The following is a 26205-nucleotide window of genomic DNA, read 5'->3' on the forward strand; positions in this document are numbered from 1 at the left end:
TTGACACCAGCCGTTTTAAATATGCCTATCCACCATCCCCAACCCTCTAGTATTCCATCCTTCAGCACATACACATCCATACATAATTATAATGCAGTCAGTTCTCCAGCCCATCATCGGCCCCAGAAAAGAGATCCACGACCTCACCGGTCGCGTGGCGCTCGTCACCGGCGGTGCCTTGGGCATCGGGTAAGCGACCCCAATTATCAATTGATAATGCTGAGCTAAGAATGCAGCTACGAGGTCGCCCGCGCCTTCGTCCTCAACGGCGCCCGCGTCATCATGGTCAACCGCAAAGAGGAACAGGGGCAGTCGGCCATTGAATCCATCAAGAAGGAGGCCGGCGAGGGAGCCCAGATCGAATGGGTGTCCTGCGACATGGGCAACCTGAAGGAGGTGCGGGAGGTATTCGAGGGGATTCGCCAGCGAGAAGAGCGCTTAGATCTGGTAGACCCACTCCCCAAACCATTCCTGTAGCTATTGTGACTGTCGTGGAGAGAGACGCCACTAACCACCTTGCACGCGGCACAGCTCATCCTCTCCGCTGGCATCAACGCCAACCAATACGGCGAGACGGCCGACGGCATCGACCGCCACTTCCAGGTCAACTGGCTCGGCCAGTTCTACGTGGTCAACCAGCTCTACCCGCTCCTCCGCAAGACGTCGAAACTCCCCGACACCCCGGCGCCGCGCATCGTCTTCGAGTCCTCCGAGCAGCACCGCAACGCCCCGCCCAACGTGCACTTCGCCTCGCTCGCGGAGCTGAACAACCCGGAGGTCGGCAACACGCAGCTCTACGGCCGAACCAAGCTGGCGATCATCCTCGGGGTGAAGTACGGGCTGCGGGACCGAGTCATCAAGCCCAATGGGGATAACATCTATGCGCTGTCGGTGCATCCTGGTGCTGTACGTTCCCCTATTCTCTGGTTGGGTGGGTGAAAGTGTGCAAGTGGTGCTGACAAGGGCAGGTGAACACGGCGATGCAGCAACAGTGGAAAGACGCGTACCCCGGGATCGTCGGGAACCTGCTGACCAAGGTGATGCTGGCGGCGGGCCGCAACGTCGAGCAGGGCTCGTTCAGCGCGCTGTGGGCGGCGACCAGCCCCGAGGTCGAGGACAAGGGCTGGAACGGGTACTATTTCAGCGATGTCGCGCAGCCCGGCAAGGAGACCGGCCAGGCGTCGGATCCGGTGCTGGGGGCTGCGCTGTGGGATCTCAGCCATCGGCTGATCCGGGAGAAGGCGGGGGAGGATGCGGTCGTGGATTGGGGGAGTGCTTAGGTGCTTAGCGTGCTCAGCTGGATTGGGGGTGATTGTGTAGTGGTTAATGTAGTTTTATTTATAGCGTTGACGGTTATCTTGATTAATTCCGGGTCTTCAATTGAGTGTTATCAGGAAGCTGAAAGAAAGGGGGGTCCGGGGGTTCTCCCCCGGGACGGTAAAGACAACCCAAGATACTGATAATAAACGATTCCCGGGGGAGAACCCCCGGACCCCCCTTTCTTTCAACTTCCTGGTACAAATGTTTGCCCACAACAGAATGACTTCATCCCCACCCAAGGACCGCTTACTCCTGCACCACCCCTGTAATCCGCGCGTAGACCGTCGGAAACCCCCTGCGCGTCACCTGCAGCACCGTCTCGGCCACCATCTCCATGTCCTCGGGCGTGGTGTCGAACAGCTCGAACTCGAACCGGCGCACCAAGTACGCCAGCGCCAGGTACAGCTCGTTGTACGCGAGACTAGCCCAGTGATCGACTGTTAGCTATCCATTCCCTAACACCCCACCCACCAAAAGCACAAACGCTATAGAGAGGGCTCACTTAATCCCCACACACCCGCGACTCCCCTTCGAGAACGCCACCATGTACCGCCGGAGATGCTCGCTCTTCTCGCCCTGCAGCCACCGCTCGGGATCAAAGGTGTCGCCGTCCGGGAAGAGGGTCGGATCGCGGTGGATGAACCATGCGGAGGCGCCGAGGACCGTCTAGCTTATTAGCTCGAGTATTTTCACAGGGGAGGATTTGAGGGAAATGGGGTTGGGGGATGGGGGATGGGGGATGGGGGATGGGGACATACACCAGGCGGCAGTTTGTAGCCGTTGTAGACGAGCGTCTCGGTTGGTGCGACGCGGGGTAGCCGGATGATGGGCGGGGCGAGGCGGAGGGATTCGGTGATGATGGCCGTCTGTACACCTCGCTTCATCAGCATCGTTCGGGAAAGAGTGGCAGGTTGTGCTCATGGGGCGGGGCGGGACAGACCAGAAACGGCAACTTCTCCAACTCGGTCCAACTGGCCCTACTCGTCGGCGTCGGCAGCACCGTCCGCAACTCGGCGCGCAACCTGTCCACGTACTCCCGCCTGCTACCTAGAATGTACGCAGCGTACGTCAAAATACTCGAGGTCGTCTCCGTGCCCGCCAGCAGGAACTGGACCGCCTCGTCCTGGAAGCGGGCGCGGGTGCGCTCGCTGGCGGGGATGCTGGGGTCCGACAGCTGTGCGAAGATGGTCGCGTGCTTCGCGGGTTTGCGGTCCGCGTCTGCGGCGTCTGGGACGGCCGACTGCGCGGACAGCGCGTAGATACTCCCCAGATAGTCGAGGGTGGCGGCGCGGCTCGGCTGGAGGGCGGCGAGCCAGCGCGGCGGGATGCGGCGCAGCAGCGTCGACAGAAGCGGGATGAAGCGGTTGAGGTGGCTGGTGGCGGCCAGCTCGTTGACCAGGTTGCGGATCTCGCTGCGGAAGGTCGCATCCTCGAGAAACCCCTGGCTCTCGCCGTAGGAGTAGTAGGTGATCACGTCGGAGGTCATGGCCGCGAAGGCGTCGTCCAGCCGGACGATTTTGTTTTGGTCGTAAAACTCCTGCAGCCGCTGCATGAGCTTCAGCACGCACCGCTCGGTGATTGGCGACAGCGACTGGATCGACCGCTTCGAGAAGAAGTGGCTGATGGTCGCGCGGCGTGCGTGGTGGTGCGCGTGGTCGATCGTCGAGAACAGCGAGTCCGGCATCCCGAACTGCGGGCCGTACTGCGGCGTCTTGTTGCGTCGCCGCGTGCTGCCGCTGTAGATCTCTTCGTAGAAGGTCGGGTCGATGATGTGCACTTCATTGGGGCCCACGCGGACGATGGGGCCTGGGGGGGAGAGGGGGTTAGAGTGGGGTTGCAAAAGGGGACGCGGGCGTGGTGAGGAACGTACCATACTGTTTGTGCATTTTGACGAGTTGGAAGTGGTACTGGCCGTGCTGGATGCAGTTGTAGTAGAATTCGTAGAGACTGCTGATGGCTGCCAGTCTGGGGCCTGGCACCTGGCGCAGAGGATGCCAGTACAGGCGGTACAGGGTCTGCAGGACGAGATACGCCAACAGCCCGATCCCCAGTCGGGAAACATTCGTGGCATTTAGTAGCTCCATGTTGGCGCGCGTGAGTGTAGGACACAAGTCGGTGGGGATCGTCGGCGGAGAGCAGGTATATATAGCCCTCCCCGCCGGGGTTGGAATAGGAGTCCAGAGCGACGAATGACCGGCTATCTGTAAGACTTCATCTGGACCCCCGTCACAATGGTCGAATCACCGGGTGGATGGACCCCTACCACGGATGCGAGATGGTTTTCCCACTGCGTGAATGCTTTACTGTAGCCCTATCATCGTGGTCGGGTTACTCTACCCCGCCTCCAGTGTCGGAAGATAAGGCCATTGTGCAGTGCGGTCCAAGCTCCGCGTGCCCTAAGCTGTCACCTTTATTCTAGCTGCATGTGATGACTGCAGGGTAGTTGCAGATGCTACCTCATTACATAGTATCTATTAACAGTTTAAGTGAAACAGCTGAGGGGTTGTCTGACCACGTCATAACGCGGGGTCGATTGACGATCAGTGAACGGACCGCTGCTTTCCCTCCCCCAGCACAACACTTTCTCCTCACTACCTTACCTGTACCAAAACAAACTCACCCACCCACCACAATCACACCAACACAATACTCATACTCATCTCCTACTCCCCGAAGAAAATGCCCTACCCCCGCCCCGACTTCACCCGCCCAACCCCAACCTGGCACCCCCTCAACGGACCGTGGACCTTCCGCTTCGACGACCGCGACGACGGCCTCACGCAGCACTGGCCGCACCACGGCCTGCCCACAACCCCACCAACAACAACCATCACCGTCCCCTACGCCTTCCAAACGCCCGCCTCGGGCCTGAACCTCCACGAGCCCCACGAGATCCTGTGGTACGAGCGACGCATCACCGACATCCGCTCGCCCGCGCAGCTGAAAAGGGGCGACCGGCTGCTCCTCCGCTTCGGGGCGGTGGATTACGAGTGTTCTGTTTGGGTTGGGGGGGTTCATGTGGGGGGGCATCGCGGGGGGCATGTTCCTTTTGATCTGGATGTTTCTGATGCCTTCACTGACCCTGGGGATAAGGAGGAGGGCGAGGGAACCAGGGTGACGATCCGCGTGCGCGACTCGCCGACGGACCTGACGCAGCCCCGTGGTAAGCAGTTCTGGGGTCCGGTCGCGGAGGGGATCTTCTACACCCCTACCAGTGGCATTTGGTTGGATGTGTGGGCTGAGAGTGTTCCCTGCACCAGAATTGGGGGGCCGAGCGAGGGGACTGTCTTGCGCGGGGATGATATCGAGGGTGGGAGGTTGCAGGCGAGCGTGGCGGTGGTGGGACGGAGGGTTGGAGCGAAAGCGGAGGTCGAGGTGGAGACGAGGTTAAGCGGAGTGAGGGTTGGTTCTGTGCGGGTTGCGTTGGGGGATAAGGATCGGGTGAATTTGGATGTGGATGTGCGGGTTAAGGATCCGGGAGTGATGATGGGGCAGAAGGGGCTTGGGGTGGAGGGGTGTTGGCGCGATGGGGTTGCGCTGTGGGCGCCGGAGCACCCCGTGCTCTATGATGTGACCATCCGGTTGTTCGATGCAGACGGGGGGGTGGTGGATGAGGTGGTGACGACGGCGGGGATGCGGCGCATTGACTGGAGCACCGGCGATGGAACGTTCCGTACCAACGGGAAGCCGTGTTTCCTGGTGCTGGTGCTGGATCAGGGCTACTGGCCTGACACCGGGTTGACGCCGCCGTCGCAGGAGGCGCTGCGGACCGACATCGAGCTGGCGAAGAAGATGGGCTTTACCGGGTGTCGGAAGCACCAGAAGGTCGAGGATCCGGTGTTTCTGTACTGGGCCGACCGTTTGGGGTTCCTGGTATGGGGGGAGATTGCCAATGCGTATGAGTTTAGCGATGAGTACGTCGCGCGTTTCAATAGTGAGTGGATGGAGGCGGTGCAGAGGGATATCAACCATCCGTCGATCGTGGCCTGGACGCCGTTCAACGAGAGTTGGGGGTATCCTTCGTTGAAGAATAATGTCGAACAGCGGAACCACATTCGTTCGGTGTACTATATGACCAAGTGAGTGGTTGCATGGTGGCTATAGAAGGTCTACTGACATGGCAGAACCCTCGACCCGACTCGTCCCATCAACGACAACTGCGGCTGGGAGCACGTCCTCACCGATCTCACCACCTACCACGACTACACCGATTCTACCGAGCTTGCCGCCACCTGTGCAGACCTTACACAGGGTATTCTCGGCCCTAAGGCTGACCATGACATGTTTGTGCCGGCCGTGAACGGCGATGCAGGCGCCAAGCACACACCTGGCGCTCCGGTCATCTGCTCCGAGTTTGGTGGCGTGAACATCACTCCTGCCCAGGGCACGGCCGCAGGGGAGCGGGACTGGGGCTACACGACGGCGAGTGATCCCGGGGACCTCCTGGCACGTCTGGAACGGTTGGTGATGGCGGTTGTCAAGGGGGGACATACGTGTGGGATGGTTTATACACAGCTGTAAGTCCGCGCTAGCCTCCCATCCAGGCGGAGCTTTTTTATCCGTTGAACCAGGCTAATAGACGATCAGCTGTGACATTGAACAAGAGGTGAACGGGCTCTACTCGTATGACCGCAAGGAAAAGGTGCCCGCGGAGCGAGTCAAGGCAATCATGGATGCAGCGCAGCGGCACTACCATGGGCACGTAGGGCCAAAATAGGCATACCCTAGTCTAATTAGTAGAAGACAATACTTTATGTGCTCAACACCGCAGCCCACAATGAAATACCATACACTTTTCACAGCGCTACCCCGTCACAAAAGATTTGTCCCTTTCCCACTAGGTACGAATTGGAAGACAATACTCCATCCGCCCAACATCCCAAGCCCACAACAAAACAATACTATACAATTTTCACCCAACTATATACCGAGACCACAACAAAACAATCTTATACCTCTACTCCCTCCCCTTCCCCCAATCTCGCTCTCCTCCACCCAAACCCCCACAAATACACCCCCCACAAACACGGACTGGCGACCACCCACACCGCCGCCATCGCCACCGCCATCCACCCGACCCCAATCCTCTCAATCACCGGCGCCGCCCCGGCCGTCGCCCCAGCGCCCAACAAACACCTGACCAAATTATTCGCCGCCACCGCCGTCGCGGGACTCCCCCTATTCAGATCGACCATGAGGGTGCTCAGCGCCGTAAACGCCCCAGTCAGGAGATGGCTGCCCACGAACAGGGTCACCACGGGCCCTGCCAACGGCACGTGGTACTGCATCACCCAGCCGTACGCGACGAACACGAGCGCCGCAGCGTAGGCGAGCGGGATCGTGACGACCAGGCGCGCGCGCTCGATGTCGAAGGCACGGATGTCCTGCTGCTTGTTCTTGATGATGCGGAGCTGCTGCGCGTGCGCGTGGCGTCGGAAGGTTCGGTCCAGGAGGAAGCCCACTGTGTACCGTGAGGTGAGGCTGCCCAGGCCCATTGGGAGGTAGCAGAGGCCGATTTGAATGGTGTTGAAGTGGTAGTGTGTTGCTAGGGTTGTGGTGAGCGTGGTCAGGACGGCGGCCATGCCGGCGTAGAGGAGGGCGCCGTAGATGAGAATGAGGGCGTTTTCTTTGTCGAGGACTAGGCGGGCGGAGCGGAGGGGGTTGAGGCGTTGGGGTTTGGAAGAGGTTGGGATTGTGGAGCTGGGGAATGTGGTGGTGGTGGTGGATGTGGTGGTGGTCGGTGCCAGCACGCTGAAGACGGGACGGTTCCATCGCGCGGCGGGGATCGAGCCGTTGCCAACGACTGCGCGGCAGGTTTCGGGCAGAAACAGGGCGATGGCCGCCAGGAACACTCCAGAGAGAATGGTCAAGAACCAGAAGATCCAGCGCCAGCCGCAGAAATGGTCGATCAGACCCCCGATCACTGGTCCCAGGGCCGGACCCAGGGTCAGCCCCATGCTGGCGTAGCCGATGTATTTGCCCCGTTCGGCCCGCGTGGAGACGTCGGCCACGACGGCACTGCCGAGCGCAATGGTGCCGCTGCTGCCGCACGCTTGCAGGCAGCGGAGGACCATCAGGGCGGCGTAGTTGGTTTGCAGCGCTAAACCGATGTTGGCCCCGAGGTAGATCACGAAGCTAATCAGGTAGGCGGGGCGGCGGCCATGAATGTCGGAGAAGGAGCCGATGAAGGAGGGGGCGATGCCTTGGAAGATCTTATCTCGAGGTTAGTAATGGCGGATGTGGTGGTTTGGGATGAGAGGGGGGGAGGAGAGCGAACGAGGTACATCATGACGGTGAGGTTGATGCGTGTGGAGGAGACGTGCATCGCGTCGGCCAGAGAGGTTAGGGCTGGGAAGTAGACCGTGCTCGATAGGGGAGAGATTAGGCCCGCAAACGAAGCGGTGATCATCAGACAGACTTTCTTTCGTTCGGAGAGGATGCTGTAGGGGGCGTCTGATGAGGCATCGCCTCGATTCTTCTCGACGTCATTTGGAACGTCTTCGGTGGTGGACAGCGGTGGCTTTTCTTGGTCTTCCGTCGAGGAAGACGCCATGATAGCGATGATACGGTGCTATCTGTCTACAATGAGCTCCAGTTTCTCTCCTTCATCTTTATACTCCCAGCTTTGACAGATCAATGCCCGTTTCCGGCCCGTTTCCGGCCACCAAGTGGGTCTGCTCTGTGCTCGCACCAATCACACTCGTCATTCATCCGGTCGGAGTTAAGACTGGCGTTCTCCAGTGCCCGGCCCAGGCTAACAATAAGAGCATAGCGTCGAGGAAACGAGCAACGATTTATAGCCGCGAGGAACCCTCTTGCGGGGTTTATCGCTCTCACATTCCCCTCCGATCGCAAACGCAACTACAAACATGACCTGCGAAGCCTGCCGTACCATCCCCCCCGTCGTTGCCGAGGGCTACACCCCCAAAGGCACCTACGAGGGCGTCGCCGGCCTCAACACCTGTGCGCGCCATCCACCTTTGTTATCGTAACCACCACTAACCACCACAGACATCACCGGCTCGCAGGATGCCGCATACGGTCTGATCGACATCTACGACATCTTCGGCCTCTCCAACCAAACGCTGCAGGGCGCCGACCTCCTCGCCGCCCGGCTCCACGCCGTCGTCCTCGTCCCGGATTTCTTCCACGGCGACAAGGCCGACCCCGCCTGGCTGCCGCCCGACACCCCGGAGAAGCAGGAGGCCCTGACCAAGTTCATCTCAACCCGCGCTTCCCCCACTGACGCGGTCAAAGTGTTGGAGGCTGCGGTCGCGGTCTACCGGGAGCGATTCCCGAGTGTGCAGGCGTGGGCTGCGACGGGTTTGTGCTGGGGTGGGAAGGTTAGTTTCACACACCCAACGTTGTTCCATAGAACAACATCAATAACGATGACGATGAATATAGGTGGCCGTTCTCGCCTCCGGACCGAACACGCCCTTCATCGCATCTGGCCAGGTGCATCCAGGGTATGATTCATTCTTCTCCTTCAATGCAAGACCCCGTGGTTGACAAGTGCAGACGCATGGAAGCGGCGGACGCGCAGCGGCTGACGATCCCGCACGTCGTGCTGGCGTCCAAGGACGAGCCCGCCGAGGTGGTCGAGGCGTATGCGAAGACGATCGCCGAGAACGGGCTGGGCGGGCACGTGGAGACCTACAGCACCATGTGGCATGGCTGGATGGGGGCCCGCGCCAATCTGGACGGGGAGGAGAGTCTGGCCGAGTATAAGCGGGGGTACGTATTCTGTCCTTGGACTTTTTTGTTATATAAGCATACTGACTTCGCGATAGGTATAATCAGTTGGCGGATTTCTTTGAGAAGTATTTCCAGCAGGTTGGTGGGGCTAAAATCTAATAATGGTGTGTGAGTTAGGCGTGGGAAATATATAGATATGCTGGCATGAAGTCAAAACACGGAGTGGGAACTCGGATCAGCGATGTCAGAACTAGTCTATTAAAGTAAAGCGATGCTCTTTGGGAAGTTGAAAAGAAGGGGGGTCCGGGGGTTCTCCCCCGGAACGGTCTACCCCAACGGTCTACCCCCAAGCACTCGAGATTGAGGTTATTGGGAGCATACCGTTCCGGGGGAGAACCCCCGGACCCCCCTTTCTTCCAGCTTCCCAGTAACTTGTCCCTCAATCCTAATTTCCATGATGAATAATGCATCATTTATGCACGCATCGTCAAATCCAGTGCAGGACGCGCGGCTGACACATCGGCTAGCAGGGAGAGTGTGTTCCACCACGATTGGCCAGACCGGCCTCGCAGCTCCACTGCATCCACCAGTCAGACAACGGTTTGCATCACGGGACTCCAGTCACATGACCATCATCGGCAGGCCTTGCCTGCTAAGTAAGTTCCACACAGCAGCCTCTCTCTTGCCCTACTCTGCGCTCCCCGTCTATAACCCGTCTCACTATTGCTTCGACGAGCACATCTTCCACCTCTAGCCCCCGACTCCAGGTCCAGTAAGATCCCTAGATCTATAGATAGCCCCAAGCCATACCGCCATCCCGTCAGCCATGCCCCCTTTACCCGTCTGCAACCCCGTGCCAAGCGAAGCGAAGCTTTGCAGTGGGGGCGCATCCGCCGTTGTTTCACCTGGTCTTCCAATAACTGGCGGCCAAGGGGGTCGACAATAAAAATGAATCATGGGATGATGGCTGCCAGTTGCCCCGTGGTTCCATCCCATCTTTTCCCCCGGAACTGAACTTTTTCTCCTTTTTCTTTTTTTCTTCTGGCAAGTGCCTGGCCTCTGCGCCGTGACCGTGACCGTGACCGTGGCCTCTCTATTTTTGTCGCTCCCCAAATAATGCTCCTCGAGGGACACACCGCGGCCTCACCGTCGTGATCGTTCGATTTGCATCCTGGCTAGCCTCGTTATTCAGCAATTTCCCCTCCCCTCATCGCCACGAACCGCCGGTGGGTCGATCGTGCGGTGTTAGTGACTTCACTTGTTTTTCCCCGGCTGGTCGTTTTTCTCCACGTTCCCTTGGGAGTTTCTTTTCTTTCTTTTCCTCCCCTTCCCGGTCCTTTTTCTTCTTCCTCCACGGGGTAATATTGAACCGCTGCTTGGCTGGAGGTCAACGTACAGCATGTGAGTACTCCATTCGTGTGCCTGGCATCACACCGACAAAAACCTCCGACTGACCGCTCTTTCCGACGCAGGAACCTCACCTAACACCGCGTCCTGATTTATGCCGACACATCACCACCACCACCACTACCGCCACTATGTCCAGTTCAACCGAGACCCTCGACCCGATCCACTCCAAGACGAGCTCCACGCCGGACTCCCACCCCGCCGATAACCACCCCGACCATGACCATGGCGTCGACGAACGGCCGTTGACCGGCCACGACGCGCCCCAAAACGGGGGCGGCTCGCACCAGTGGGGGGTGCTCTTCAAGGCGATCAAGGACGGCACCTCGCACCTGGCCGAGAAGCTGGGCCGGGACCCGGACGGCGGCGACGGGCTCGACTCGGCCTGGCACCCGGAGGACTACGGATATCAGGAGGACATCGAGATGCGCGACATGCTGGCGCCCGGCGAAGGCGTCGCGGACGACTCGTACGGCAGCCAGCTGCAGTCGCTGCTGGGCGCCGACGCCGCCATGCTCGTCAACCGGCTGGGGCTGGCGCGCGAGCTGCAGGCCGGCCTGCCGCCGCGCACAGCCGAGGAGGAGGCCGCCGAGAAAGAGGCTAGCCTGGCGGGCGGGGTGCTCTGGCACCTGCTGGGCCACCAGATGGGCCACGATCCGGAGAAGACGACGACGAACACGACCACGATGACGGGCGCCACGCTCGTGGGGACGACGCAGTCGGAGGACGACGCGCTGGGCCCGCTGCCGAGCGAGCTGCGCAAGCGGCGCAAGAAGAAGTGGTATGCGGATGCGGACCAGGACCCGCGCAGCGCCAAGGAGCGGCGCAAGGCGCGCGAGGCGCGGCTGGCGGAAAAGATCGGGTCGCTGCTGACGCGCCAGCGCTACCTGATGCAGCTGTGCCGCGTGATGATGAAGTGCGGCGCCCCGACCCACCGCCTCGAGGAGTACATGCAGATGTCGGCGTTTGCGCTGCGCGTGCACGGCCAGTTTTTGTATATTCCGGGCTGCATGATCATCTCGTTCGACGACCCGCTGACGCGCACGGCCGAGGTCAAGCTCGTGCGCATCATCCAGGGCTGTAATCTCGGCCGTTTGGGCGAGGTGCACAACTGCTACAAGAACGTGCTGCACGGCAAGTTGTCGGCCGAGGAGGCCCTGCCCGTGCTGGACGACATCCTCACGCGGCAGAGCAAGTGGCGCACCCCCTGGATGATGGTGCTGATTGCCGGGCTGATCAGCGTGGCGGTGGGGCCGTGGGCGTTCGGGGCCCGCCCCATCGACATGCCCATCATCTTCGTGCTGGGCCTGCTGATGGGGTTCATGCAGTACATCCTGGCGCCGCGGTCGGCGCTGTACTCGAACGTGATGGAGGTGTCGATCGCGATGCTGGTCTCGTTCCTGGCGCGCGCCTTCGGCAGCATCCGCCACAACGGCGAGTACCTGTTCTGCTTCCCGGCGATGACGCAGTCGGCGATCGCGCTGATCCTCCCCGGGTACTCGGTGCTGTGCAGCAGTCTGGAGCTGCAGTCGCACCAGATCACCGCCGGGTCGATCCGCCTGGTGTACACGATCATCTACTCGCTGTTCCTGGGGTACGGGGTGACGGTGGGGCTGACGATCTACGGGCTGATGGACGACCACGCGAGCGAGCAGACTTCGTGCTCGGCGGAGAGCCAGCTGATCTACGGCAACACGTACATCCAGCACTTCGTGTTCGTGACCATCTACATCGCCTTCGCCGGGATTGTCAGCCAGGCCCGTCTGCGCCAGCTGCCCTTCATGTGCACGCTGGGCGTGTCCGGCTACGTGGCCAATTACTTCGCTACGACGTACCTGAGCAGCCAGATGGCCAGCATCATCGGCTCGTTCACGATTGGCCTGCTGGCCAACCTGTACAGTCGGGTGTGGCACGGCCACGCGGCGGCGGTGATTGTGCCGGGCATGTGGACGCTGGTTTCGTCCGGGCTGGCGTCGAGCGGGTCGATCGTGGCGGGGCTGCAGTACGCGAAGGCTGTCAAGGAGGGCACGGCCAACGCCTCGTCGAACTCGATGGTCGAGTCGCTGTTGAGTCTGGGAGTGAGCATGGTGCAGACCGCGCTGGGGATCACGGTCGGGCTGTTCCTGTCCGCTTTGGTGGTGTATCCCGGCGGGAAGCGCCAGGGCGGGTTGTTTAATCTGTAGCGTGTGCATCGTTGCATAGCTTGTCTTTCCTCTTCTTGTCTATACTTTTCCTGTCTGTAGTTCTTGTGCTCTGCATCCACGGGCCTCGTGGCATTAGCAATTGCATTGGCATTGGTGTTGATCCGGCTGTCGCAGACCCCCTTCTTTCAGCTTCCCACCACCCTTCATTGTAAATACTGGGGAATGTACCGTCTCGGGGGAGAACCCCCGGACCCCCCTTCTTTTCAACTTCCCAGTAACACTCAATCTGATTCCACAGCAATCTCAACCCAATGAATACGTACTCAAATGATCTTTACCAGGAAGCTGAAAGGAAGGGGGGTCCGGGGGTTCTCCCCCGGAACGGTATACTCCCCAACTACTAGTCTAAGCGGTGTTAAGTCTATAGATTGACGGTGCTATATGTAAATCACTCTCTACCGTTAACCAGATGTATTCGTACATCCATCTGTCCCTCGTGGAGACGAACCTACTCAAACTCCTCCTCCCTCTCCCTCTTCCGATCGCCCAGCGTGGTCCCAATCTGGCGGACCACCAGCCACGCAGGGAACACGGAGACGGCCCACAGCCCGAAGTTGAGGTACGTGCCGCCGACCGAGGCCATGATCCCGACGCTGCTCAGCCCGTACTGCCGCCTGTCAGCATATCCGCCACTCCTGGTACACCGTAAAGCAACTCACCGAAACCGCCTGCACGGCCGACTCGGTCCCGCGCAACAGCGCCGACAACCGCACGACCTCGCCCTTGTTGCGGGCCAAGTTGCCGACCACGAAGTACCTGCGCCGTTAGCATATCGCCCTCACCCTGAGCAGAAAGCGCAGGACCACTCACAAAAACATATAATTGACCTGAAACATCGCCACCCAGAAAAGATACAGCACCCAGCCCCTCGCGAAGCCGGGATCCGCCCAGTCGAGCGCCGCCTGGTCCTTCTCCCGATAAATCGAGGTAATCACCGTCGCCCACACCCACACGCCGCCCTGCAGGGTCATGACGACCACAAAGACCCCCCGCGCCTTACCCTTCAAGCTCCCCCTCGCATGATCCAAAACATACCCCAGCACATTCCCGGCGATGAGCGCCAAGCACCCCGACAGGAAACTCGCCAGCGCGCGGGCGCGCACGCTGAACCAGAGATCGAGGTACGTGAACATGACCGCCTCAGTGTAGATGGCCTGCGCGATCAACGGGAGAATCAGCAGCACATTCCGCGTACACAGCAAGCGCACCGTATGCTTCAGCTCGGCCCACACTCCCTCCTCCGACAGCCGCAGCTGCACGCGGACACGATCGCGGCGCTGGACCTTCTCCGGCGGCGTGAGCAGCATCCCCGCCACCGGACCGCAGGCCTGCAGGGCCACGAAGATCAAAAAGACGGCGTAGCTCACGCTCCCCGCTGTATTGCGGTCCACGTTCAACCCGAGGTTAATGGCACCCCCCAAAATCTGGCCCCCCACGCGGAAACTCAGCCACAGGCCCAGGAAGAACCCCTGCCGTCCGGGCTCCGGGTACGCGAGCGCGATGCTGCTCTCCGCGAGCCAGAAGATGCCCGCGCTGAGGCCGCACAGCGCCGCCCCCAGGAGGAGCAGCCACGAGCTGTGGAAGCGGTTGTTCGTGTACAGCCCTGCCGCGTAGGGCGCGTAGCCGATCGTGCCGAGCATGAGGGTGTATTTCACCCCGATGAGGCGCACGATGGCGCTGCCGAAGAGGCACGAGAGCACCATGAGGCAGAAGGTGAGGGCATTGGCGGCGTCGACGAGGTAGGGCGATTCGGACCCGCCGCCGCCGAGGCTGTTCATCGCGGTCCACAGCCCCGGCGCGAGGAAGTTGCACAACCCCAGAATTAGGGCGTTGTAGGTCGTGCTGCGGTACCATTTGGGTTTTGCCGGGGGGGTTGTGTCTTGGTGGGAGGGGGAGGAGGAGAGGTACGGCGGTGGGCTGGGCGGGGACGGGGTTGTTGCGGTTGGGGGGGATTTTTCGGCCATTGTTTCGAGCTGTATGAATGGTGGGGAATGGTGGTGAAGGAGCGGGAGGGTTTTCGCCGGAGTATACCAGTGACGGTCCAGTATCGGCTGGTCTAAAGAGGAAGAGGGCGAGCGGTCAAAAACAAGAAACCAGGGATGGCCCCAAATTGTTATATACCGCACCCGACACGCCTTGCATCGTGCAGATAAGCGTGATCTAGACCATTACCCAGAAAACGGGTCTCGGTCGAGAAGTTGCGGTTCTGCATGTTGCAGGATGGGGTGGGAATTACGTGCTCGCACGGCATTTTAGTCTGCAGATGTAATCCTTAGCCTCGATGTCATCTTTAATCTACCATCTATTGCTGGATAAGGAATTAAGCTAGCCCCACGCGCCAGATAGCGGGAAAACAATTCCATTCGCCATGCGCTAACCACAACCGTCAGCCCAACTGTCACCCGTCCCATACTGGGCGATTCCCGGGGGAGAACCCCCGGACCCCCCTTTCTTTCAGCTTCCTGGTAAAGCTTATCTATACTAAGTGTTGAACGGCGCAAGATGTACTGTAGGATAGACAAGGCATCCAGGGTAGACCCTTTATTCCCTTCACGTGGTGGAGAGGGGAACGTGAGCTTTACGCAGTAATGTGGGGTAATGTGATTAGGGCTAGCGACCACTGGCTAGTCTACTGTACTGTGGGAGGACACTATACTAGGATTGAGTGTTACCAGGAAGTTGAAAAAAAGGGGGGTCCGGGGATTCTCCCCCGGAACGGTACATTCTGGTACTTTGAACTGAGTGTTACCAGGAAGCTGAAAGAAAAGGGGGGTCCGGGGGTTCTCCCCCGGGAATCGTTCGCCATAGTAATTAGATTGAGTGAAACTAGCAGGCTGGACCTATCAACAAGATACAGTAATACAAAAAGAAGCTACTCGCGATCCTCAGGCGTAAACACCAAAACGCGGACCTCGATACTCTCCCTCGCCTCCTCATCCTCGGTGCCCGGGATGACAAACGCCGTGTGCGGCACGCGGCGCGCGCGCCCGTCCGTCTTGCTATCGTAGCACTTGATGAGCGTGACCCAGTCGGGCGTCTGCGCGTGGCGGTAGTACCATTTCGTGGCCGGGTTGGCGCGCACGGCGTAGGTCTCGCCCTCGCGGTCCGGGTAGATCAGCTTGATGGGGACGAGATCGGCGTCGTCGACGGTGTGCGCCTCGGCCACGGCGAGCGGGTCGCGGCGCACCGTCTTCAGCGGCCGCCAGACGTTGATGATCTGGTGGCGGCCCTTCAGGAGGTTCTCGGCCTCGTCGGGGAGGTGGTGCGACACGCGCGACACAGCCGCGGGGAAGGACTGGTCGATGTGCACGCGGTGCACCGGGGTGCGGAGCTGCGCCTGCGCGTCGGCGGCGGGGCGGCGGATCGTGTGGTCGAAGATGTAGGTGCGCGTTGCGCCGGTGCTGTACGGGTGTCAGTTTGGGTTGTGGGAGGGGCATCGGAGAGGGGCATCGGGGAGGGGCATCGGGGAAGGGGAAAGGCGTACACTTCCTTCAGTAAGCGGTCCACCTCCGGGTAATACACCCGCTTGATCTGCTCGTCATCCAGGAAGTCCTTCTCTGCGCTGACGTGCGGGTGGAACTGGAAGCCGTTGCCGTCCAGCGTGTACTCGGCTTCGCGGCCGCTGACGTCGTGGATCGTGGTCGGCACGGACTCGGACGGCCGCTCGAAGGAGTCGGCTTTGCCGGCGTAGTTGGGGCGTAGGTGTGAGCCGTCTTCGACTTCCTTGATGTAGTTTAGGACGGTGTGGACGTCGTGCGGGGAGTTTTCCGGAGAGGTGGATTGGGTCTGTGGGGGGAGGGTATTTTTGGCGGAGGCGGGGAAGGAGGGGATGTCGCCGGTGGGGAGGTGGACTGCTGCTGTGGCCATTTCTGTATGTGTGATTTGAAGTGTGGTATAGATGGCTGTGGTGGATGTGATTAGAGCAGACCTGGGATCTACACCGCATACCCCGGTTATATATCTCATCGACATCCCTCATCATGTCCACGCCTGCACGCACGCAGCATTTGTCAGACAGAGCACGTCATACCACGCTGATAAATCCAACCCCCCTTTAACGACAATGGGTCGTCACATTTCGCACGGATGATGCAAACAGCATAGGATCGTACTCGTCGACATCCATGTGATGTCGGGGTGCTATCGACAGGGATGTCTGGGAGGGTGCCAATTACAAAGAACGCGGGGAATGCTGATTTCTAATCCGCTGCAAGGAATGCATCCGACTGCTCCGTCGTTTTTACCGAGGACCTCTACCATCACAGCGAACGCTACTAATGGAGAATATGGGACTTTCATGCTGGGAACGGTGGTCTGATTCTCAATCTATCTAGAACTCGTGTACACGTACTAGTTTGGTATGGGTTGCTCCATCCTCGGTCACGGCTTTCTCCTCCTCCAGATGATATCCGCCCCACCGTGGCAACAGGACCGTCCAGACGTACCAGTACAACACTCCAAACACGATTCTACATCCGTTAGCATAGGTTAACAGAAACAGGGGCAAGGGGAGGGAATAGGGCAGGAACATACACGCCAGTCCCAACAATCGCATATGTCGCGTAGAAGAAGCCCACGTCGCCCTTGCCGCCCTCTGGCGGGAAGAATGGCGACGCCAACAAGACCAAGGAGATGAGCACGCGCAGCCACACAGCAGGCAACCACGCCCTGAACGGGCGTGGGAGGTCGGGCTCCTTGAAACGGAGCAGCAGAAGTCCCAACGTAACAGCTAGACTGAAGAACTGGCCCGGATAGCCTTCGACATCCAGGATGAAGTTGTAGACGTCGCCTTGGGGCGGAAGGGCAATGACCAACACGGAAGGGATGTAGTGCACAATCAGTCCGCCTAGCGGTGCTCCGAACGGTCGCGAGGACGAAAGGACCTTCGACCAGGGGAGGAAGCCTTGGCGGGCGATCTCTTGGTTGACGCGGGCCTGATGACCATCAGCATTACACCTACAGAGAGGGTGGGCAGCATACCAACGCAAAAGTGACGACCATGACGTTGCCAGCCGCAGAAATTGCAATGGCCAGAGGAAGCAGCGTCCTCCCTATCTGATTCCCGAACAGCCGCTCGAACAGCAGCGCTGCCACGAGTTCTCCACTGTTCTTGATCTCCTCGATCGGGACCACCAGAAAGTAGGAGATGTTGGCCAGAAAGTACAGCGCCCCGGCCGTCAGGAGCGCCGCCGGGCACACCGTCTTGAGGGTGCGCACGGGATCCCGCACCTCATTCATGACGTTGTTCAAGTTACTCAGCCCAGCATACGAATAAATGACCTTGAAGAGCGATGTCGACAGCAGATTCCAGCTCCAGTTGGAGTCCTCCCACAGCGAGTCCCAGGAGCTGAACACACTCCCCCGCTCGTCCCCAAACGACGCATCCGTCTCGCTGGGCGGACGCACGAGAATTACCCAGATGCCCGTCAACGAGATGGCCCCGACCAGGAAGATCTTCAGCCATCCCAGCACGTTCTGCACCCAGATGCCCGTCCGCAGGAAGAACCCGTGCATGATTGTGACAGCAGTAATCAACCCCAGCGCCAGGACTTTGTGCTGCAGCTCGGTCGGTTCGACATTGAACGCGAAGAAGGTGTACTTGGCGAAGACGATGCAGTTGCTGGCCGTGAACCCCAGCAGCACCGCCTGCACGGCGATCAACGTCGAGGCCAGGAAGCGCGGCCGCGGATAGGTATACTCTAGATACACCTGCGCATGTCAATATCGAACCGTCCCCTCCAGATAAGGCAAACTACCTTATCGCCGCCCGAGCGAGGCAGCATGCACCCGTACTCCAGCGACACGGCCAGCCCGCACGCGGCGAGGACGGTGCCCACCCCCCAGATCAACAACGAGAGGCCCACACTCCCGGCGGACTTGACGATCGAGCCCGGGGTCGCGAAGATGCCGCTGCCGATGACGCGGGAGATAACAAGGATGTACGCGCTCGTCCAGGTGAGGGTTTTGGGGTTGTTGGTGGCCGGTCGGGCGGCGGCTTCGGGGTCGGGCACCTCGTCCGGGAAGACGGGTGTGCTGGAGAGGCCCAGCAGGGGCTGTCGTTCGGCTTGGGTCATGGTGGAGCGGGGGCTGGATTGATGATGGGGTTCCGTATCCCCTCGCGATGGGAGGCTTTAGATACAAGATAAACATAGATACCCAGGTAAAAGTGTCAGCAGCACTTCCTTTGCTGTGGTTGCTTGGAAATCAGCATCACACGCAGGCACGTCATTCTGTGCGCATGTTGTGTGTTCATCCCAGCTGATAACAACTTATCGCAAGGGAGGAATGACACAGCCCACAGCCTCGAAGAGGTGCGTGAGAATGACCTGTCCGAGGAGGTCATGCCGGAAATGTCTTTAGAGGTTACCTATCACCGTCTGACCCTCTAAGCTGAGCCTCCCGACCTGTCTGTGCTGAATATAAGATAAATCCAAGCAAGTCGTCCCAAGTCCAACCGATCCATAATCCCTAGCCCATGTTTCAGAATGCAGACACTCAAAAGCAAGACGCAGACGTCGTCAGCAGCGGTCGCAGTTGCGTGCCCTCGCCTCATCCGCCACGAATCACATCATCAGGGCCGGGATACATGCCATTTGCCTGCGGTGCAATTTGGTTGGTGCCGTGCATTCACCCATCCGACCGTGGCCAAACTTAGGGCTTTCTGCCCTCATCCGCGTGTTCTGCTGCCTCTCACGGATGCCCGTCCCGCCATGATGAGGCAGAGTGACGAACTGCGGTGGGCGAGATTAGATCCGAAGCCTGCAATATGGGAAGCTGCCTAGTTTTGTGTTGTGTTTTTGGGTATCATCATCCCTTGGATGCGACCGACGATCATGGCCGCATCCCGTCCGGATGATACCATCGCTGCGTGCTCAGCACGCCATCCCACCCCCGCCCCGCGCAATGCTGCCCTTCCCCAGGCGCGATAACTCTCTTTCTGCTGGGCGACTATCTCCAATCGATCGACCCTGTGGTCCGTGTGTTCCGGGAGATAGAGATAAACCTGCAGAGCATAGGTTTTCTCGGCCGGGTGACAAACGCATACATATCTAGATCGCGCGGGGTGCAAGTCGTTCCAACAAATTCATCCACCTGCCGTTTGTCGTACAGCACACACGCACGCACGTACACTCAGCCGGCACCATGACAACGATAACGACATATACTGTACCGCCCTCGCTGGACGAGAAGTACCCTCTCGTCTACGACAGCCCGGTGCGGGTTGAGCAGCGCTACTACCCGGAGAATGAATCGATCGAAGCCTCAGCACCAGCCCCAGCACCAACGCCAGCAGCGCCCCAAGCCACTCAGAGCGCCTTGCTCCTCCACGGCATCGGACAGCAATATACCCTCGTGACCGATCATGCCATCCCGTCCGTCCTGGGGAAGGAAGAGATCCTAGTCAAGGTACGTTGGTGCTTCTACGCTGCAACGGATTCTAGCATCTGACATACCCGCAGATCCAAGCGATTGGCCTCAACCCCATCGACTGGAAGGGCCCGTACGTTTCCTTTCGTCTCCCCCCCCCCTTACACCATTCCCCAACTGACCTGGCCCTAGGGCGTATAACTTCGGCATCCCCGCCCTCCCCTGGATCAACGGCCGCGACCTAGCCGGCGTGGTCGTCGCTGTGCGCGACGCCGCCCACCCGCGCATCCGCGTCGGCGACCGCGTGCTCGTCCCCTCCACCGACTACCGGGACATCCGCAAGGCCGCCTTCCAGCAGTACGCGGTCGCCACGCACTTCAACGCGGCGCGGATCCCCGAGCAGACGGGCGTGCACGTCAGCGCGTCGCTGGGGGTGGCCTTCGTGGCCTCCACCCTTGCCTTGGGCGTGTCTCTGGGATTGGACTTCTCGACGATCGCCGCGTGTCCCGGCCCGGATCTCGTGGAGGCCGTGCAGGCGATCGAGGCAGCGGAGATCCCGGCCGATGTGCGCGAGGAGTGTTTCTCGGCGGTGCCGGCGCAGGATCGCTTGCGGAGGGGCGAGTGGCTGGTTATCTGGGGGGGTGAGTTTGCGTTTCCCGTCCTAATTGGAGTCAAAGTTCTTTGGGCATGGTGTGAGGCTAATGCTCGATAGCATCGACAACCACGGGGATGATCACTCTGCAACTGGCTAAGCTAGCCGGTTTGAAAGTGATCTGCGTCGCCGACGTTGCCCGCCATGGGGCGCGACTGCACGTCCTCGGGGCGGATGTGCTGGTCGACCGACACGATCCCGCCCGCGCGGTGGAGATCATCCGCGGGGTGACGGGGGGCCAGCTGCGGTACGCGATCGATATTGTCGGGCGGGACACCGCGACGCTGCTGCAGGGGGTGTTGGATGAGACTGTGCGCGAAGATGGTTCGCATGCGCATCTCCTGGGGTTGACGGGGTTGCCCAAGGAGCGACGGGTCGGCATCAAGTACCACACTGTGCCCATCAAGCTGTTCCATTCTTCGCTTGGGGTGGGAGAGAAGATGGTCGCGTGGTTGGAGGCGTTGCTGGCGTCGAACACGCTGCTTGCGCCGGAGGTGGTGCGCCATGCCGGCGGGCTGGAGGGGGTCAACGCGGCGCTGGATACGCTGCGGCAGGGCAGTGTGTCGGGGAAGAGGATCGTGGTGGACTTGGAGGGTTGAGATGGGTTTACTTTTGGCTGAATTGTAAATAATGGCAATAGATTGGATGTGCATAGGCATAAAATTATACAGGTGCTTGATATACAGGTTATTTCGCTACGGAGCCGGCAGGCTTGGCACTGTCCTAGGGCTGCAGGGTGTATACAAGGACCAGGTAGTATGCCTTCACTTTTGCACTCTACAGTCGTCCTTAGGATAAATGTCTGTCCCTCGAAGATTCAAATGATGTTAAGTGGCAGCTGGCTGCTGCGATCATGCGCGTACCATCCCCATCTCCAACATCTCACGAGTGGCAGGTCAATCACCCGTGTCATCATCGGCACCGCATCTGGCGCAATCGAGGCCGCCTCGCACGTCTTCCCGAACCCCTCCATCGGAAGAACGTCGCGACACCACCTCTCGGGCGAGTCATGAGGGGTAATTGTGTGTCAGGACCGATAAGAATGTTTATCTTTCTCCAATTCCGCCGTATATAACAAATACCCGAACTACAGCACACCACCACCACCACCACCACAACACCCACTACTGCCCTCCTTCCTCCTCCACCCCATTTCCCTCTTCTCTACTCTTACTCAACAGAGGGAACTATATTTCAGGATAAAAGCTTCAATCAAAAAAACAACCTCACTTTACACAACCACCAAAATGGGCAGCACAACACCCCCCAAGAAACAACTCATCCTCAACGCCTTCGCCATGCAGTCGCCCTCGCACCTCAACCCGGGCCTGCACCGCTACCCGCCGGACCAAGGCCACAAATATACCTCCCTCGCGCACTGGATCCAACTGGCCCAGAAACTCGAGGCGGCCAAATTCCACGCCATCTTCTTCGCCGACGTGCTCGGCGGCTACGACGTCTACAAGGGCCCCGCCAACCTGACGCCCACCATCCCCGCCGGCGCACAGTTCCCCATCAACGACCCGCTCTACAGCATCCCCGCCATGGCCGCGGCCACGCAATCCATCAGCTTCGGGGTAACCGCCTCGACCACCTACGACGCCCCGTACGCGCTGGCCCGCCGCTTCTCGACGGTCGACCACCTCGCGCAGGGCCGGGTGGGCTGGAACATCGTGACTTCGTACCTGGACTCGGCGGCGCGGAACTTCGGGCTGAACACGCAGGTCGAGCACGACGAGCGCTACCGTATCGCGCACGAGTACCTCGACGTGGTGTACCAGCTGTGGGAGGCGTCGTGGCGCGACGGCGCCGTCCACCCGCACGGCGACGGGGTCACGGGGTACGCCGACCCCACCGCCGTGCGCCAGATCAACCACAAGGGCAAGTACTTCGACGTCCCCGGCCCGCATCTCTGCGAGCCGAGTCCCCAGCGCACCCCCTTCCTCCTGCAGGCGGGCACGTCCAGTGCCGGGAAGAGCTTCGCGGCGAAGCATGCCGAGGCCATCTTCTTGAACGGCCAGTCGCCGGAGCTGGTGCGGCCGTCGGTGGATAGTGTGCGCCAGCAGGCGAGGGAGCTGGGGCGGGATGCGGATGCGGTGAAGATCGTGGCGGGCGTGCTGGTGATCGTGGCGGAGACCGACGAGAAGGCCTGGGAGAAGTTCCGCGAGTATGGCCGGTACGGGGACAAGGAGGGGGCGTTGGCGCTGTTCGGGGGTTGGTCGGGTTACGATCTGGCGAAGTACTCGGATGAGGAGGATTTCCGGTTCGTCGAGGCCCCCGCGGTGCGGAGTATGGTGAATCACTGGGCGAAGACGGTGCCCGGGGGCGAGGGCAAGAAGTGGAATAAGGCGACCATTGCGGAGTATCTGGTTATGGGCGGCAATGGGACCAAGATTGTCGGGGATGCGAAGACCGTCGCGGATGAGCTGGAGCGGTGGGTCGAGGTCGCGGATGTTGATGGGTTCAATCTCAGCTATGCGAGTGTGCCGGAGACGTTTGATGATATTATTGAGTATCTGGTGCCGGAGTTGCAGCGCCGGGGATTGTTTCACACCGAGTATGAGGTGCCTGGGGGCACGATGCGGGAGAACTTCTATGGGATCAAGGGGCAGACGAGATTGCCGGAGAGTCATCATGGGGCGAGGTATTTCTGGCGGGAGGGGGAGGAGGCTCCCAAGTATACGTTGCAGGAGGAGTAATCGGGGGTAGAGAGGGAGGTGTTGGTGAAAATGTACTTTACATGGTTGATGCTATTTTGGATTGATATGGCCGAATAGTCTGGCACGGTAGCATAGGATTGAAGGGATGTTCTCCATTATGATAACGTGTTTAAGCGCATCGGGTATGGTCCTCTGTTGACATATCTATGATTGGGAGATAGGCTTGTCAGATGCGTTGCTCGTCCCTCCTTCAGAACCAATACGTCTTCCCCGCAATGCTCCCTGGATTCTCGGTCGTCCCCGGCGCCACTCCCACCTCACGCAGCTTGGCTTTCAACCGCGCAGTGACTGCAGCCGGATACTCGGACGACGAGTGCGCGGGACCCTTCCCCGTCGCGGCCAGTTGATCGGTAAGGTGGTTGTCGGTCCTGAAGAACGGCACCGAGAGAACACCGCTGGCGTTGGCGCATGCCTGATACAGTGTCTGGAACCTGTCCTCGCTGTATCCCCCGCCGGTGATGACGGCGCGAGGAGCGATGGTGAAGTCGTTGGGGCCGACCTGGGTGTGGAGGGCCGATGCTGGCGGGGCTTTTCCTGCGAGGATGAGCGGGACTTCTTGCTCTGCGGCGGGGAGATTGTGGCCGGCGTAGACAACTGCTGTCGTTTAGTCTCGTCATAGGACTATTATGTCGGTGCGGAAGGGGGGTGTTGCAGACCGTCGTACTCCGGGAGCATGTGTGCGCGGACGAGGGCTGCGACTTCGCGCTTGGCGCCACAGAGAATTACGGGGATGGCGGTGGTCATGTTGGTGGATTATGTGACCAAGGTTCAAGGTGAGCGATCGCCATTCCTTGCGCCTTTATATGACTGACAAATAATGCAAGGGGCGTCTGGGAATTGGATGATTACGAAGCGAGACGCTTCGGGGATGACTTCTGTCCCGAGACCTTTGCCACTTCTACGGTGAAAATGGGCTGGCTGTATTGCAGCTGGCGGACGTGGTGGGCACGATCCCCTCTGCAAAACTCATGAAGTCATCATCTCCTTCGGGGTTGAGGTCGACCCCGAGCATGAATAAGCACTTCCCACCCCACTTCAACATATAAACCGAACATCACCCCTCCAACGAGATCATCGAATTTTCTCCTCCCAAGTTATCTGTAAAGAGTGGCACCGATAATGTCAGATCCACCCAAGCCCCTCCACGACAATGTCTCACGCACCAAATCCAGCTCCCCACTCGGACGAGCCGTCTTCATCGGCCTCCGCGCCGCCGACGTCTGGTGGCAGTACAGCCTGCTAAGCCAGGGCTGGGCCTCGCAGCTCATAACCAAGCTGGGTGGCTCTCCCGTCGTGGCCGGCAATGTCTGGGCCACCTCCAGCAGCAGCCTGCACCTCTACTACCACCTCGTCAGCCTCCTCTCCCTGGGCAGCAGCATCAAGCAGATCGCCACCATGCTCTTCGTCTCGGAACAGGAAACCCCCGTCGGCTCCGCCGCGCTGATCGCCTTCTTTAACACGGCATTTAACACGATAAACACCCTCCTTGCCATCTGGTCGCGCACTTCCCAAGCCCCAGCCTCCACCAGCAAGACCCTATGGCACTTCATCCTTGCAAACCCCACCGTAACCGTGGGCTTCAGCGCCTACCTCGTTGGTATTCTAACGGAGGCAGTCTCCGAGTTCCAGCGCCGCGCATTCAAGAAAGACCCCGCCAACAAAGGCAAGCCCTACGGCGGGGGTCTGTTCTCGCTGGCGACCAACATCAATTACGGGGGATATACCGTCTGGCGGGCGGGGTATGCGATGGTGACGGGCGGCTGGCCGTTGGCGGCGGCGACCTTCGGTTTCTTCTTCTGGGATTTCGCGGTGAGGGGCGTTCCGGTGTTGGATGAGTATCTGGTCGGTCGGGTGAGTGTGTCTTTATTTCTGGTTGCGTTTACGTGGGGGAGAAAACGCGGTGGCTGACTTTTTCTAGTATGGGCAGGCTTATGAGGAGATTAAGGCGCGGGTGGGATATCGGTTGATTCCTTGGGTTTATTGAATTTCTGTCTGCGATATTGTTAATTGGAGTGATAGCTGGAAGCTTGGTACCATCAGTAGAAGTTGAGGTGTGATGGGGCAGCGAGCTTAGTGGATTTCACTGTAAGCATATCGGAGATGGCAGGCTTGAGGATACCTGTCATAGGCCTGAATGACTGCTAGCATTCCCGAGTGTAAAAAAGTTTATGTTCTTGTCAGCGTTGGATATCGACCTAATGACATCCAGTCTTGTACCGAGAAGGGTGTCAGATTGTAAGGTGAATGTTCTCCGGAACCCTTGTCACTTACTAGGGCTATGATTCATGAGGACAAGCCATCCTACTTCTTTCATCGTTATTGACTTTCCACCTTTCTTTGTCTGCCATGATTCAGAGACAGGCAGATTGCAAGCTTTGAAAATGGGACCAGGTCCCCCCTGTGGGTCTTGGTGCTATAGAAGAGACAGATCCCAATAACTAGGGTCAGATCCAACTAAAGAGTTGCATAGTATATCATAATCGTTCTGGATGACGAACAATGTAAAAACAATCCAGTATTCCAGAAATCTAGCACCAATGCAGCGTACAGCTGTCAAGAGGAAGAGCGTTTTCTCGCCACCGGAGCAGTGAATGGCTTTGCCTTCTGTTAGATCCTCTTTCCCTGTAGGTGAGACAGTAGGGGCAAACCCGAGTCACAGTCAGGAACTGCGATGAGTGTGCTAGCTGATTGGGGCTGCACCAACAACTAGGACGCTTGTTTGAGGCAAAACTAATGCCTGGGGAACCACTGCGGGGCATTTAGCCTTGAAGCGAGTGGGATCCAACAGGCAAGACCCTAAGGAAGATCGGATACGGCCGATTCTGATGTTAGACGC

The 26205-nt window shown here is 59.4% G+C and overlaps 12 protein-coding genes across 12 annotated transcripts; 7 read left to right on the top strand and 5 right to left on the bottom strand.

Moving 5' to 3' along the window:
* Nucleotides 1-65: 65 nt before the first annotated feature.
* BO82DRAFT_311222 (short chain dehydrogenase/reductase family protein) lies at nucleotides 66-1398 on the top strand. Its single transcript, XM_025632405.1, has 4 exons — nucleotides 66-189; nucleotides 237-447; nucleotides 532-906; nucleotides 969-1398. The coding sequence occupies exons 1-4, from the start codon at nucleotides 92-94 to the stop codon at nucleotides 1278-1280; spliced, it is 996 nt and encodes a 331-aa protein (XP_025491537.1). The 5' UTR covers nucleotides 66-91; the 3' UTR covers nucleotides 1281-1398.
* A 99-nt stretch (nucleotides 1399-1497) lies between these two features.
* BO82DRAFT_354775 (cytochrome P450) lies at nucleotides 1498-3415 on the bottom strand. The gene is made up of 5 exons (XM_025635281.1): nucleotides 3191-3415; nucleotides 2261-3126; nucleotides 2079-2186; nucleotides 1823-1986; nucleotides 1498-1741 (listed from the first exon to the last, which is right to left on the bottom strand). The coding sequence occupies exons 1-5, from the start codon at nucleotides 3402-3404 to the stop codon at nucleotides 1567-1569; spliced, it is 1527 nt and encodes a 508-aa protein (XP_025491538.1). The 5' UTR covers nucleotides 3405-3415; the 3' UTR covers nucleotides 1498-1566.
* Nucleotides 3416-3929: 514 nt separating this feature from the next.
* On the top strand, nucleotides 3930-6120 carry BO82DRAFT_336478 (glycoside hydrolase family 2 protein). Its single transcript, XM_025633350.1, has 3 exons — nucleotides 3930-5399; nucleotides 5445-5837; nucleotides 5908-6120. Exons 1-3 carry the CDS (start codon nucleotides 4000-4002, stop codon nucleotides 6035-6037), a joined length of 1923 nt encoding a protein of 640 aa, XP_025491539.1. The 5' UTR covers nucleotides 3930-3999; the 3' UTR covers nucleotides 6038-6120.
* Nucleotides 6121-6269: 149 nt separating this feature from the next.
* On the bottom strand, nucleotides 6270-7873 carry BO82DRAFT_416042 (MFS general substrate transporter; the record flags this gene model as incomplete). The annotated part of the gene is made up of 2 exons (XM_025639983.1): nucleotides 6270-7532; nucleotides 7598-7873. 2 exons carry the CDS (start codon nucleotides 7871-7873, stop codon nucleotides 6270-6272), a joined length of 1539 nt encoding a protein of 512 aa, XP_025491540.1.
* A 290-nt stretch (nucleotides 7874-8163) lies between these two features.
* BO82DRAFT_432681 (uncharacterized protein) lies at nucleotides 8164-9301 on the top strand. The gene is made up of 5 exons (XM_025640804.1): nucleotides 8164-8283; nucleotides 8332-8663; nucleotides 8728-8789; nucleotides 8842-9057; nucleotides 9114-9301. The coding sequence occupies exons 1-5, from the start codon at nucleotides 8190-8192 to the stop codon at nucleotides 9175-9177; spliced, it is 768 nt and encodes a 255-aa protein (XP_025491541.1). The 5' UTR covers nucleotides 8164-8189; the 3' UTR covers nucleotides 9178-9301.
* Nucleotides 9302-10068: 767 nt separating this feature from the next.
* On the top strand, nucleotides 10069-12608 carry BO82DRAFT_392491 (threonine/serine exporter family protein; the record flags this gene model as incomplete). The annotated part of the gene is made up of 2 exons (XM_025638623.1): nucleotides 10069-10419; nucleotides 10491-12608. The coding sequence occupies exon 2, from the start codon at nucleotides 10557-10559 to the stop codon at nucleotides 12606-12608; it is 2052 nt and encodes a 683-aa protein (XP_025491542.1). The 5' UTR covers nucleotides 10069-10419; nucleotides 10491-10556.
* A 469-nt stretch (nucleotides 12609-13077) lies between these two features.
* Nucleotides 13078-14593, bottom strand: BO82DRAFT_416043 (DUF895 domain membrane protein; the record flags this gene model as incomplete). Its single annotated transcript, XM_025639984.1, has 3 exons — nucleotides 13078-13236; nucleotides 13289-13385; nucleotides 13440-14593. The coding sequence occupies 3 exons, from the start codon at nucleotides 14591-14593 to the stop codon at nucleotides 13078-13080; spliced, it is 1410 nt and encodes a 469-aa protein (XP_025491543.1).
* Nucleotides 14594-15397: 804 nt separating this feature from the next.
* BO82DRAFT_383836 (putative methionine permease) lies at nucleotides 15398-18703 on the bottom strand (the record flags this gene model as incomplete). Its single annotated transcript, XM_025638046.1, has 6 exons — nucleotides 15398-16030; nucleotides 16114-16306; nucleotides 16977-17098; nucleotides 17163-17563; nucleotides 17610-18338; nucleotides 18386-18703. The coding sequence occupies 6 exons, from the start codon at nucleotides 18701-18703 to the stop codon at nucleotides 15502-15504; spliced, it is 2292 nt and encodes a 763-aa protein (XP_025491544.1). The 3' UTR covers nucleotides 15398-15501.
* A 1069-nt stretch (nucleotides 18704-19772) lies between these two features.
* BO82DRAFT_383838 (zinc-binding alcohol dehydrogenase family protein) lies at nucleotides 19773-21248 on the top strand (the record flags this gene model as incomplete). Its single annotated transcript, XM_025638047.1, has 4 exons — nucleotides 19773-20036; nucleotides 20090-20130; nucleotides 20190-20638; nucleotides 20710-21248. The coding sequence occupies 4 exons, from the start codon at nucleotides 19773-19775 to the stop codon at nucleotides 21246-21248; spliced, it is 1293 nt and encodes a 430-aa protein (XP_025491545.1).
* A 648-nt stretch (nucleotides 21249-21896) lies between these two features.
* On the top strand, nucleotides 21897-23330 carry BO82DRAFT_311245 (LLM class flavin-dependent oxidoreductase; the record flags this gene model as incomplete). Its single annotated transcript, XM_025632406.1, has 1 exon — nucleotides 21897-23330. A coding segment is annotated over one exon (1434 nt), but the record flags the coding sequence as incomplete, so codon positions are not given.
* A 97-nt stretch (nucleotides 23331-23427) lies between these two features.
* On the bottom strand, nucleotides 23428-24224 carry BO82DRAFT_432687 (uncharacterized protein). The gene is made up of 2 exons (XM_025640805.1): nucleotides 24026-24224; nucleotides 23428-23963 (listed from the first exon to the last, which is right to left on the bottom strand). The coding sequence occupies exons 1-2, from the start codon at nucleotides 24111-24113 to the stop codon at nucleotides 23560-23562; spliced, it is 492 nt and encodes a 163-aa protein (XP_025491547.1). The 5' UTR covers nucleotides 24114-24224; the 3' UTR covers nucleotides 23428-23559.
* Nucleotides 24225-24459: 235 nt separating this feature from the next.
* Nucleotides 24460-25386, top strand: BO82DRAFT_354781 (uncharacterized protein). Its single transcript, XM_025635282.1, has 2 exons — nucleotides 24460-25220; nucleotides 25288-25386. Exons 1-2 carry the CDS (start codon nucleotides 24489-24491, stop codon nucleotides 25351-25353), a joined length of 798 nt encoding a protein of 265 aa, XP_025491548.1. The 5' UTR covers nucleotides 24460-24488; the 3' UTR covers nucleotides 25354-25386.
* Nucleotides 25387-26205: the final 819 nt, after the last annotated feature.

The sequence above is a fragment of the Aspergillus uvarum genome, assembly GCF_003184745.1.
Source record: "Aspergillus uvarum CBS 121591 unplaced genomic scaffold BO82scaffold_30, whole genome shotgun sequence".
Taxonomy (NCBI): Eukaryota; Fungi; Ascomycota; class Eurotiomycetes; order Eurotiales; family Aspergillaceae; genus Aspergillus; species Aspergillus uvarum.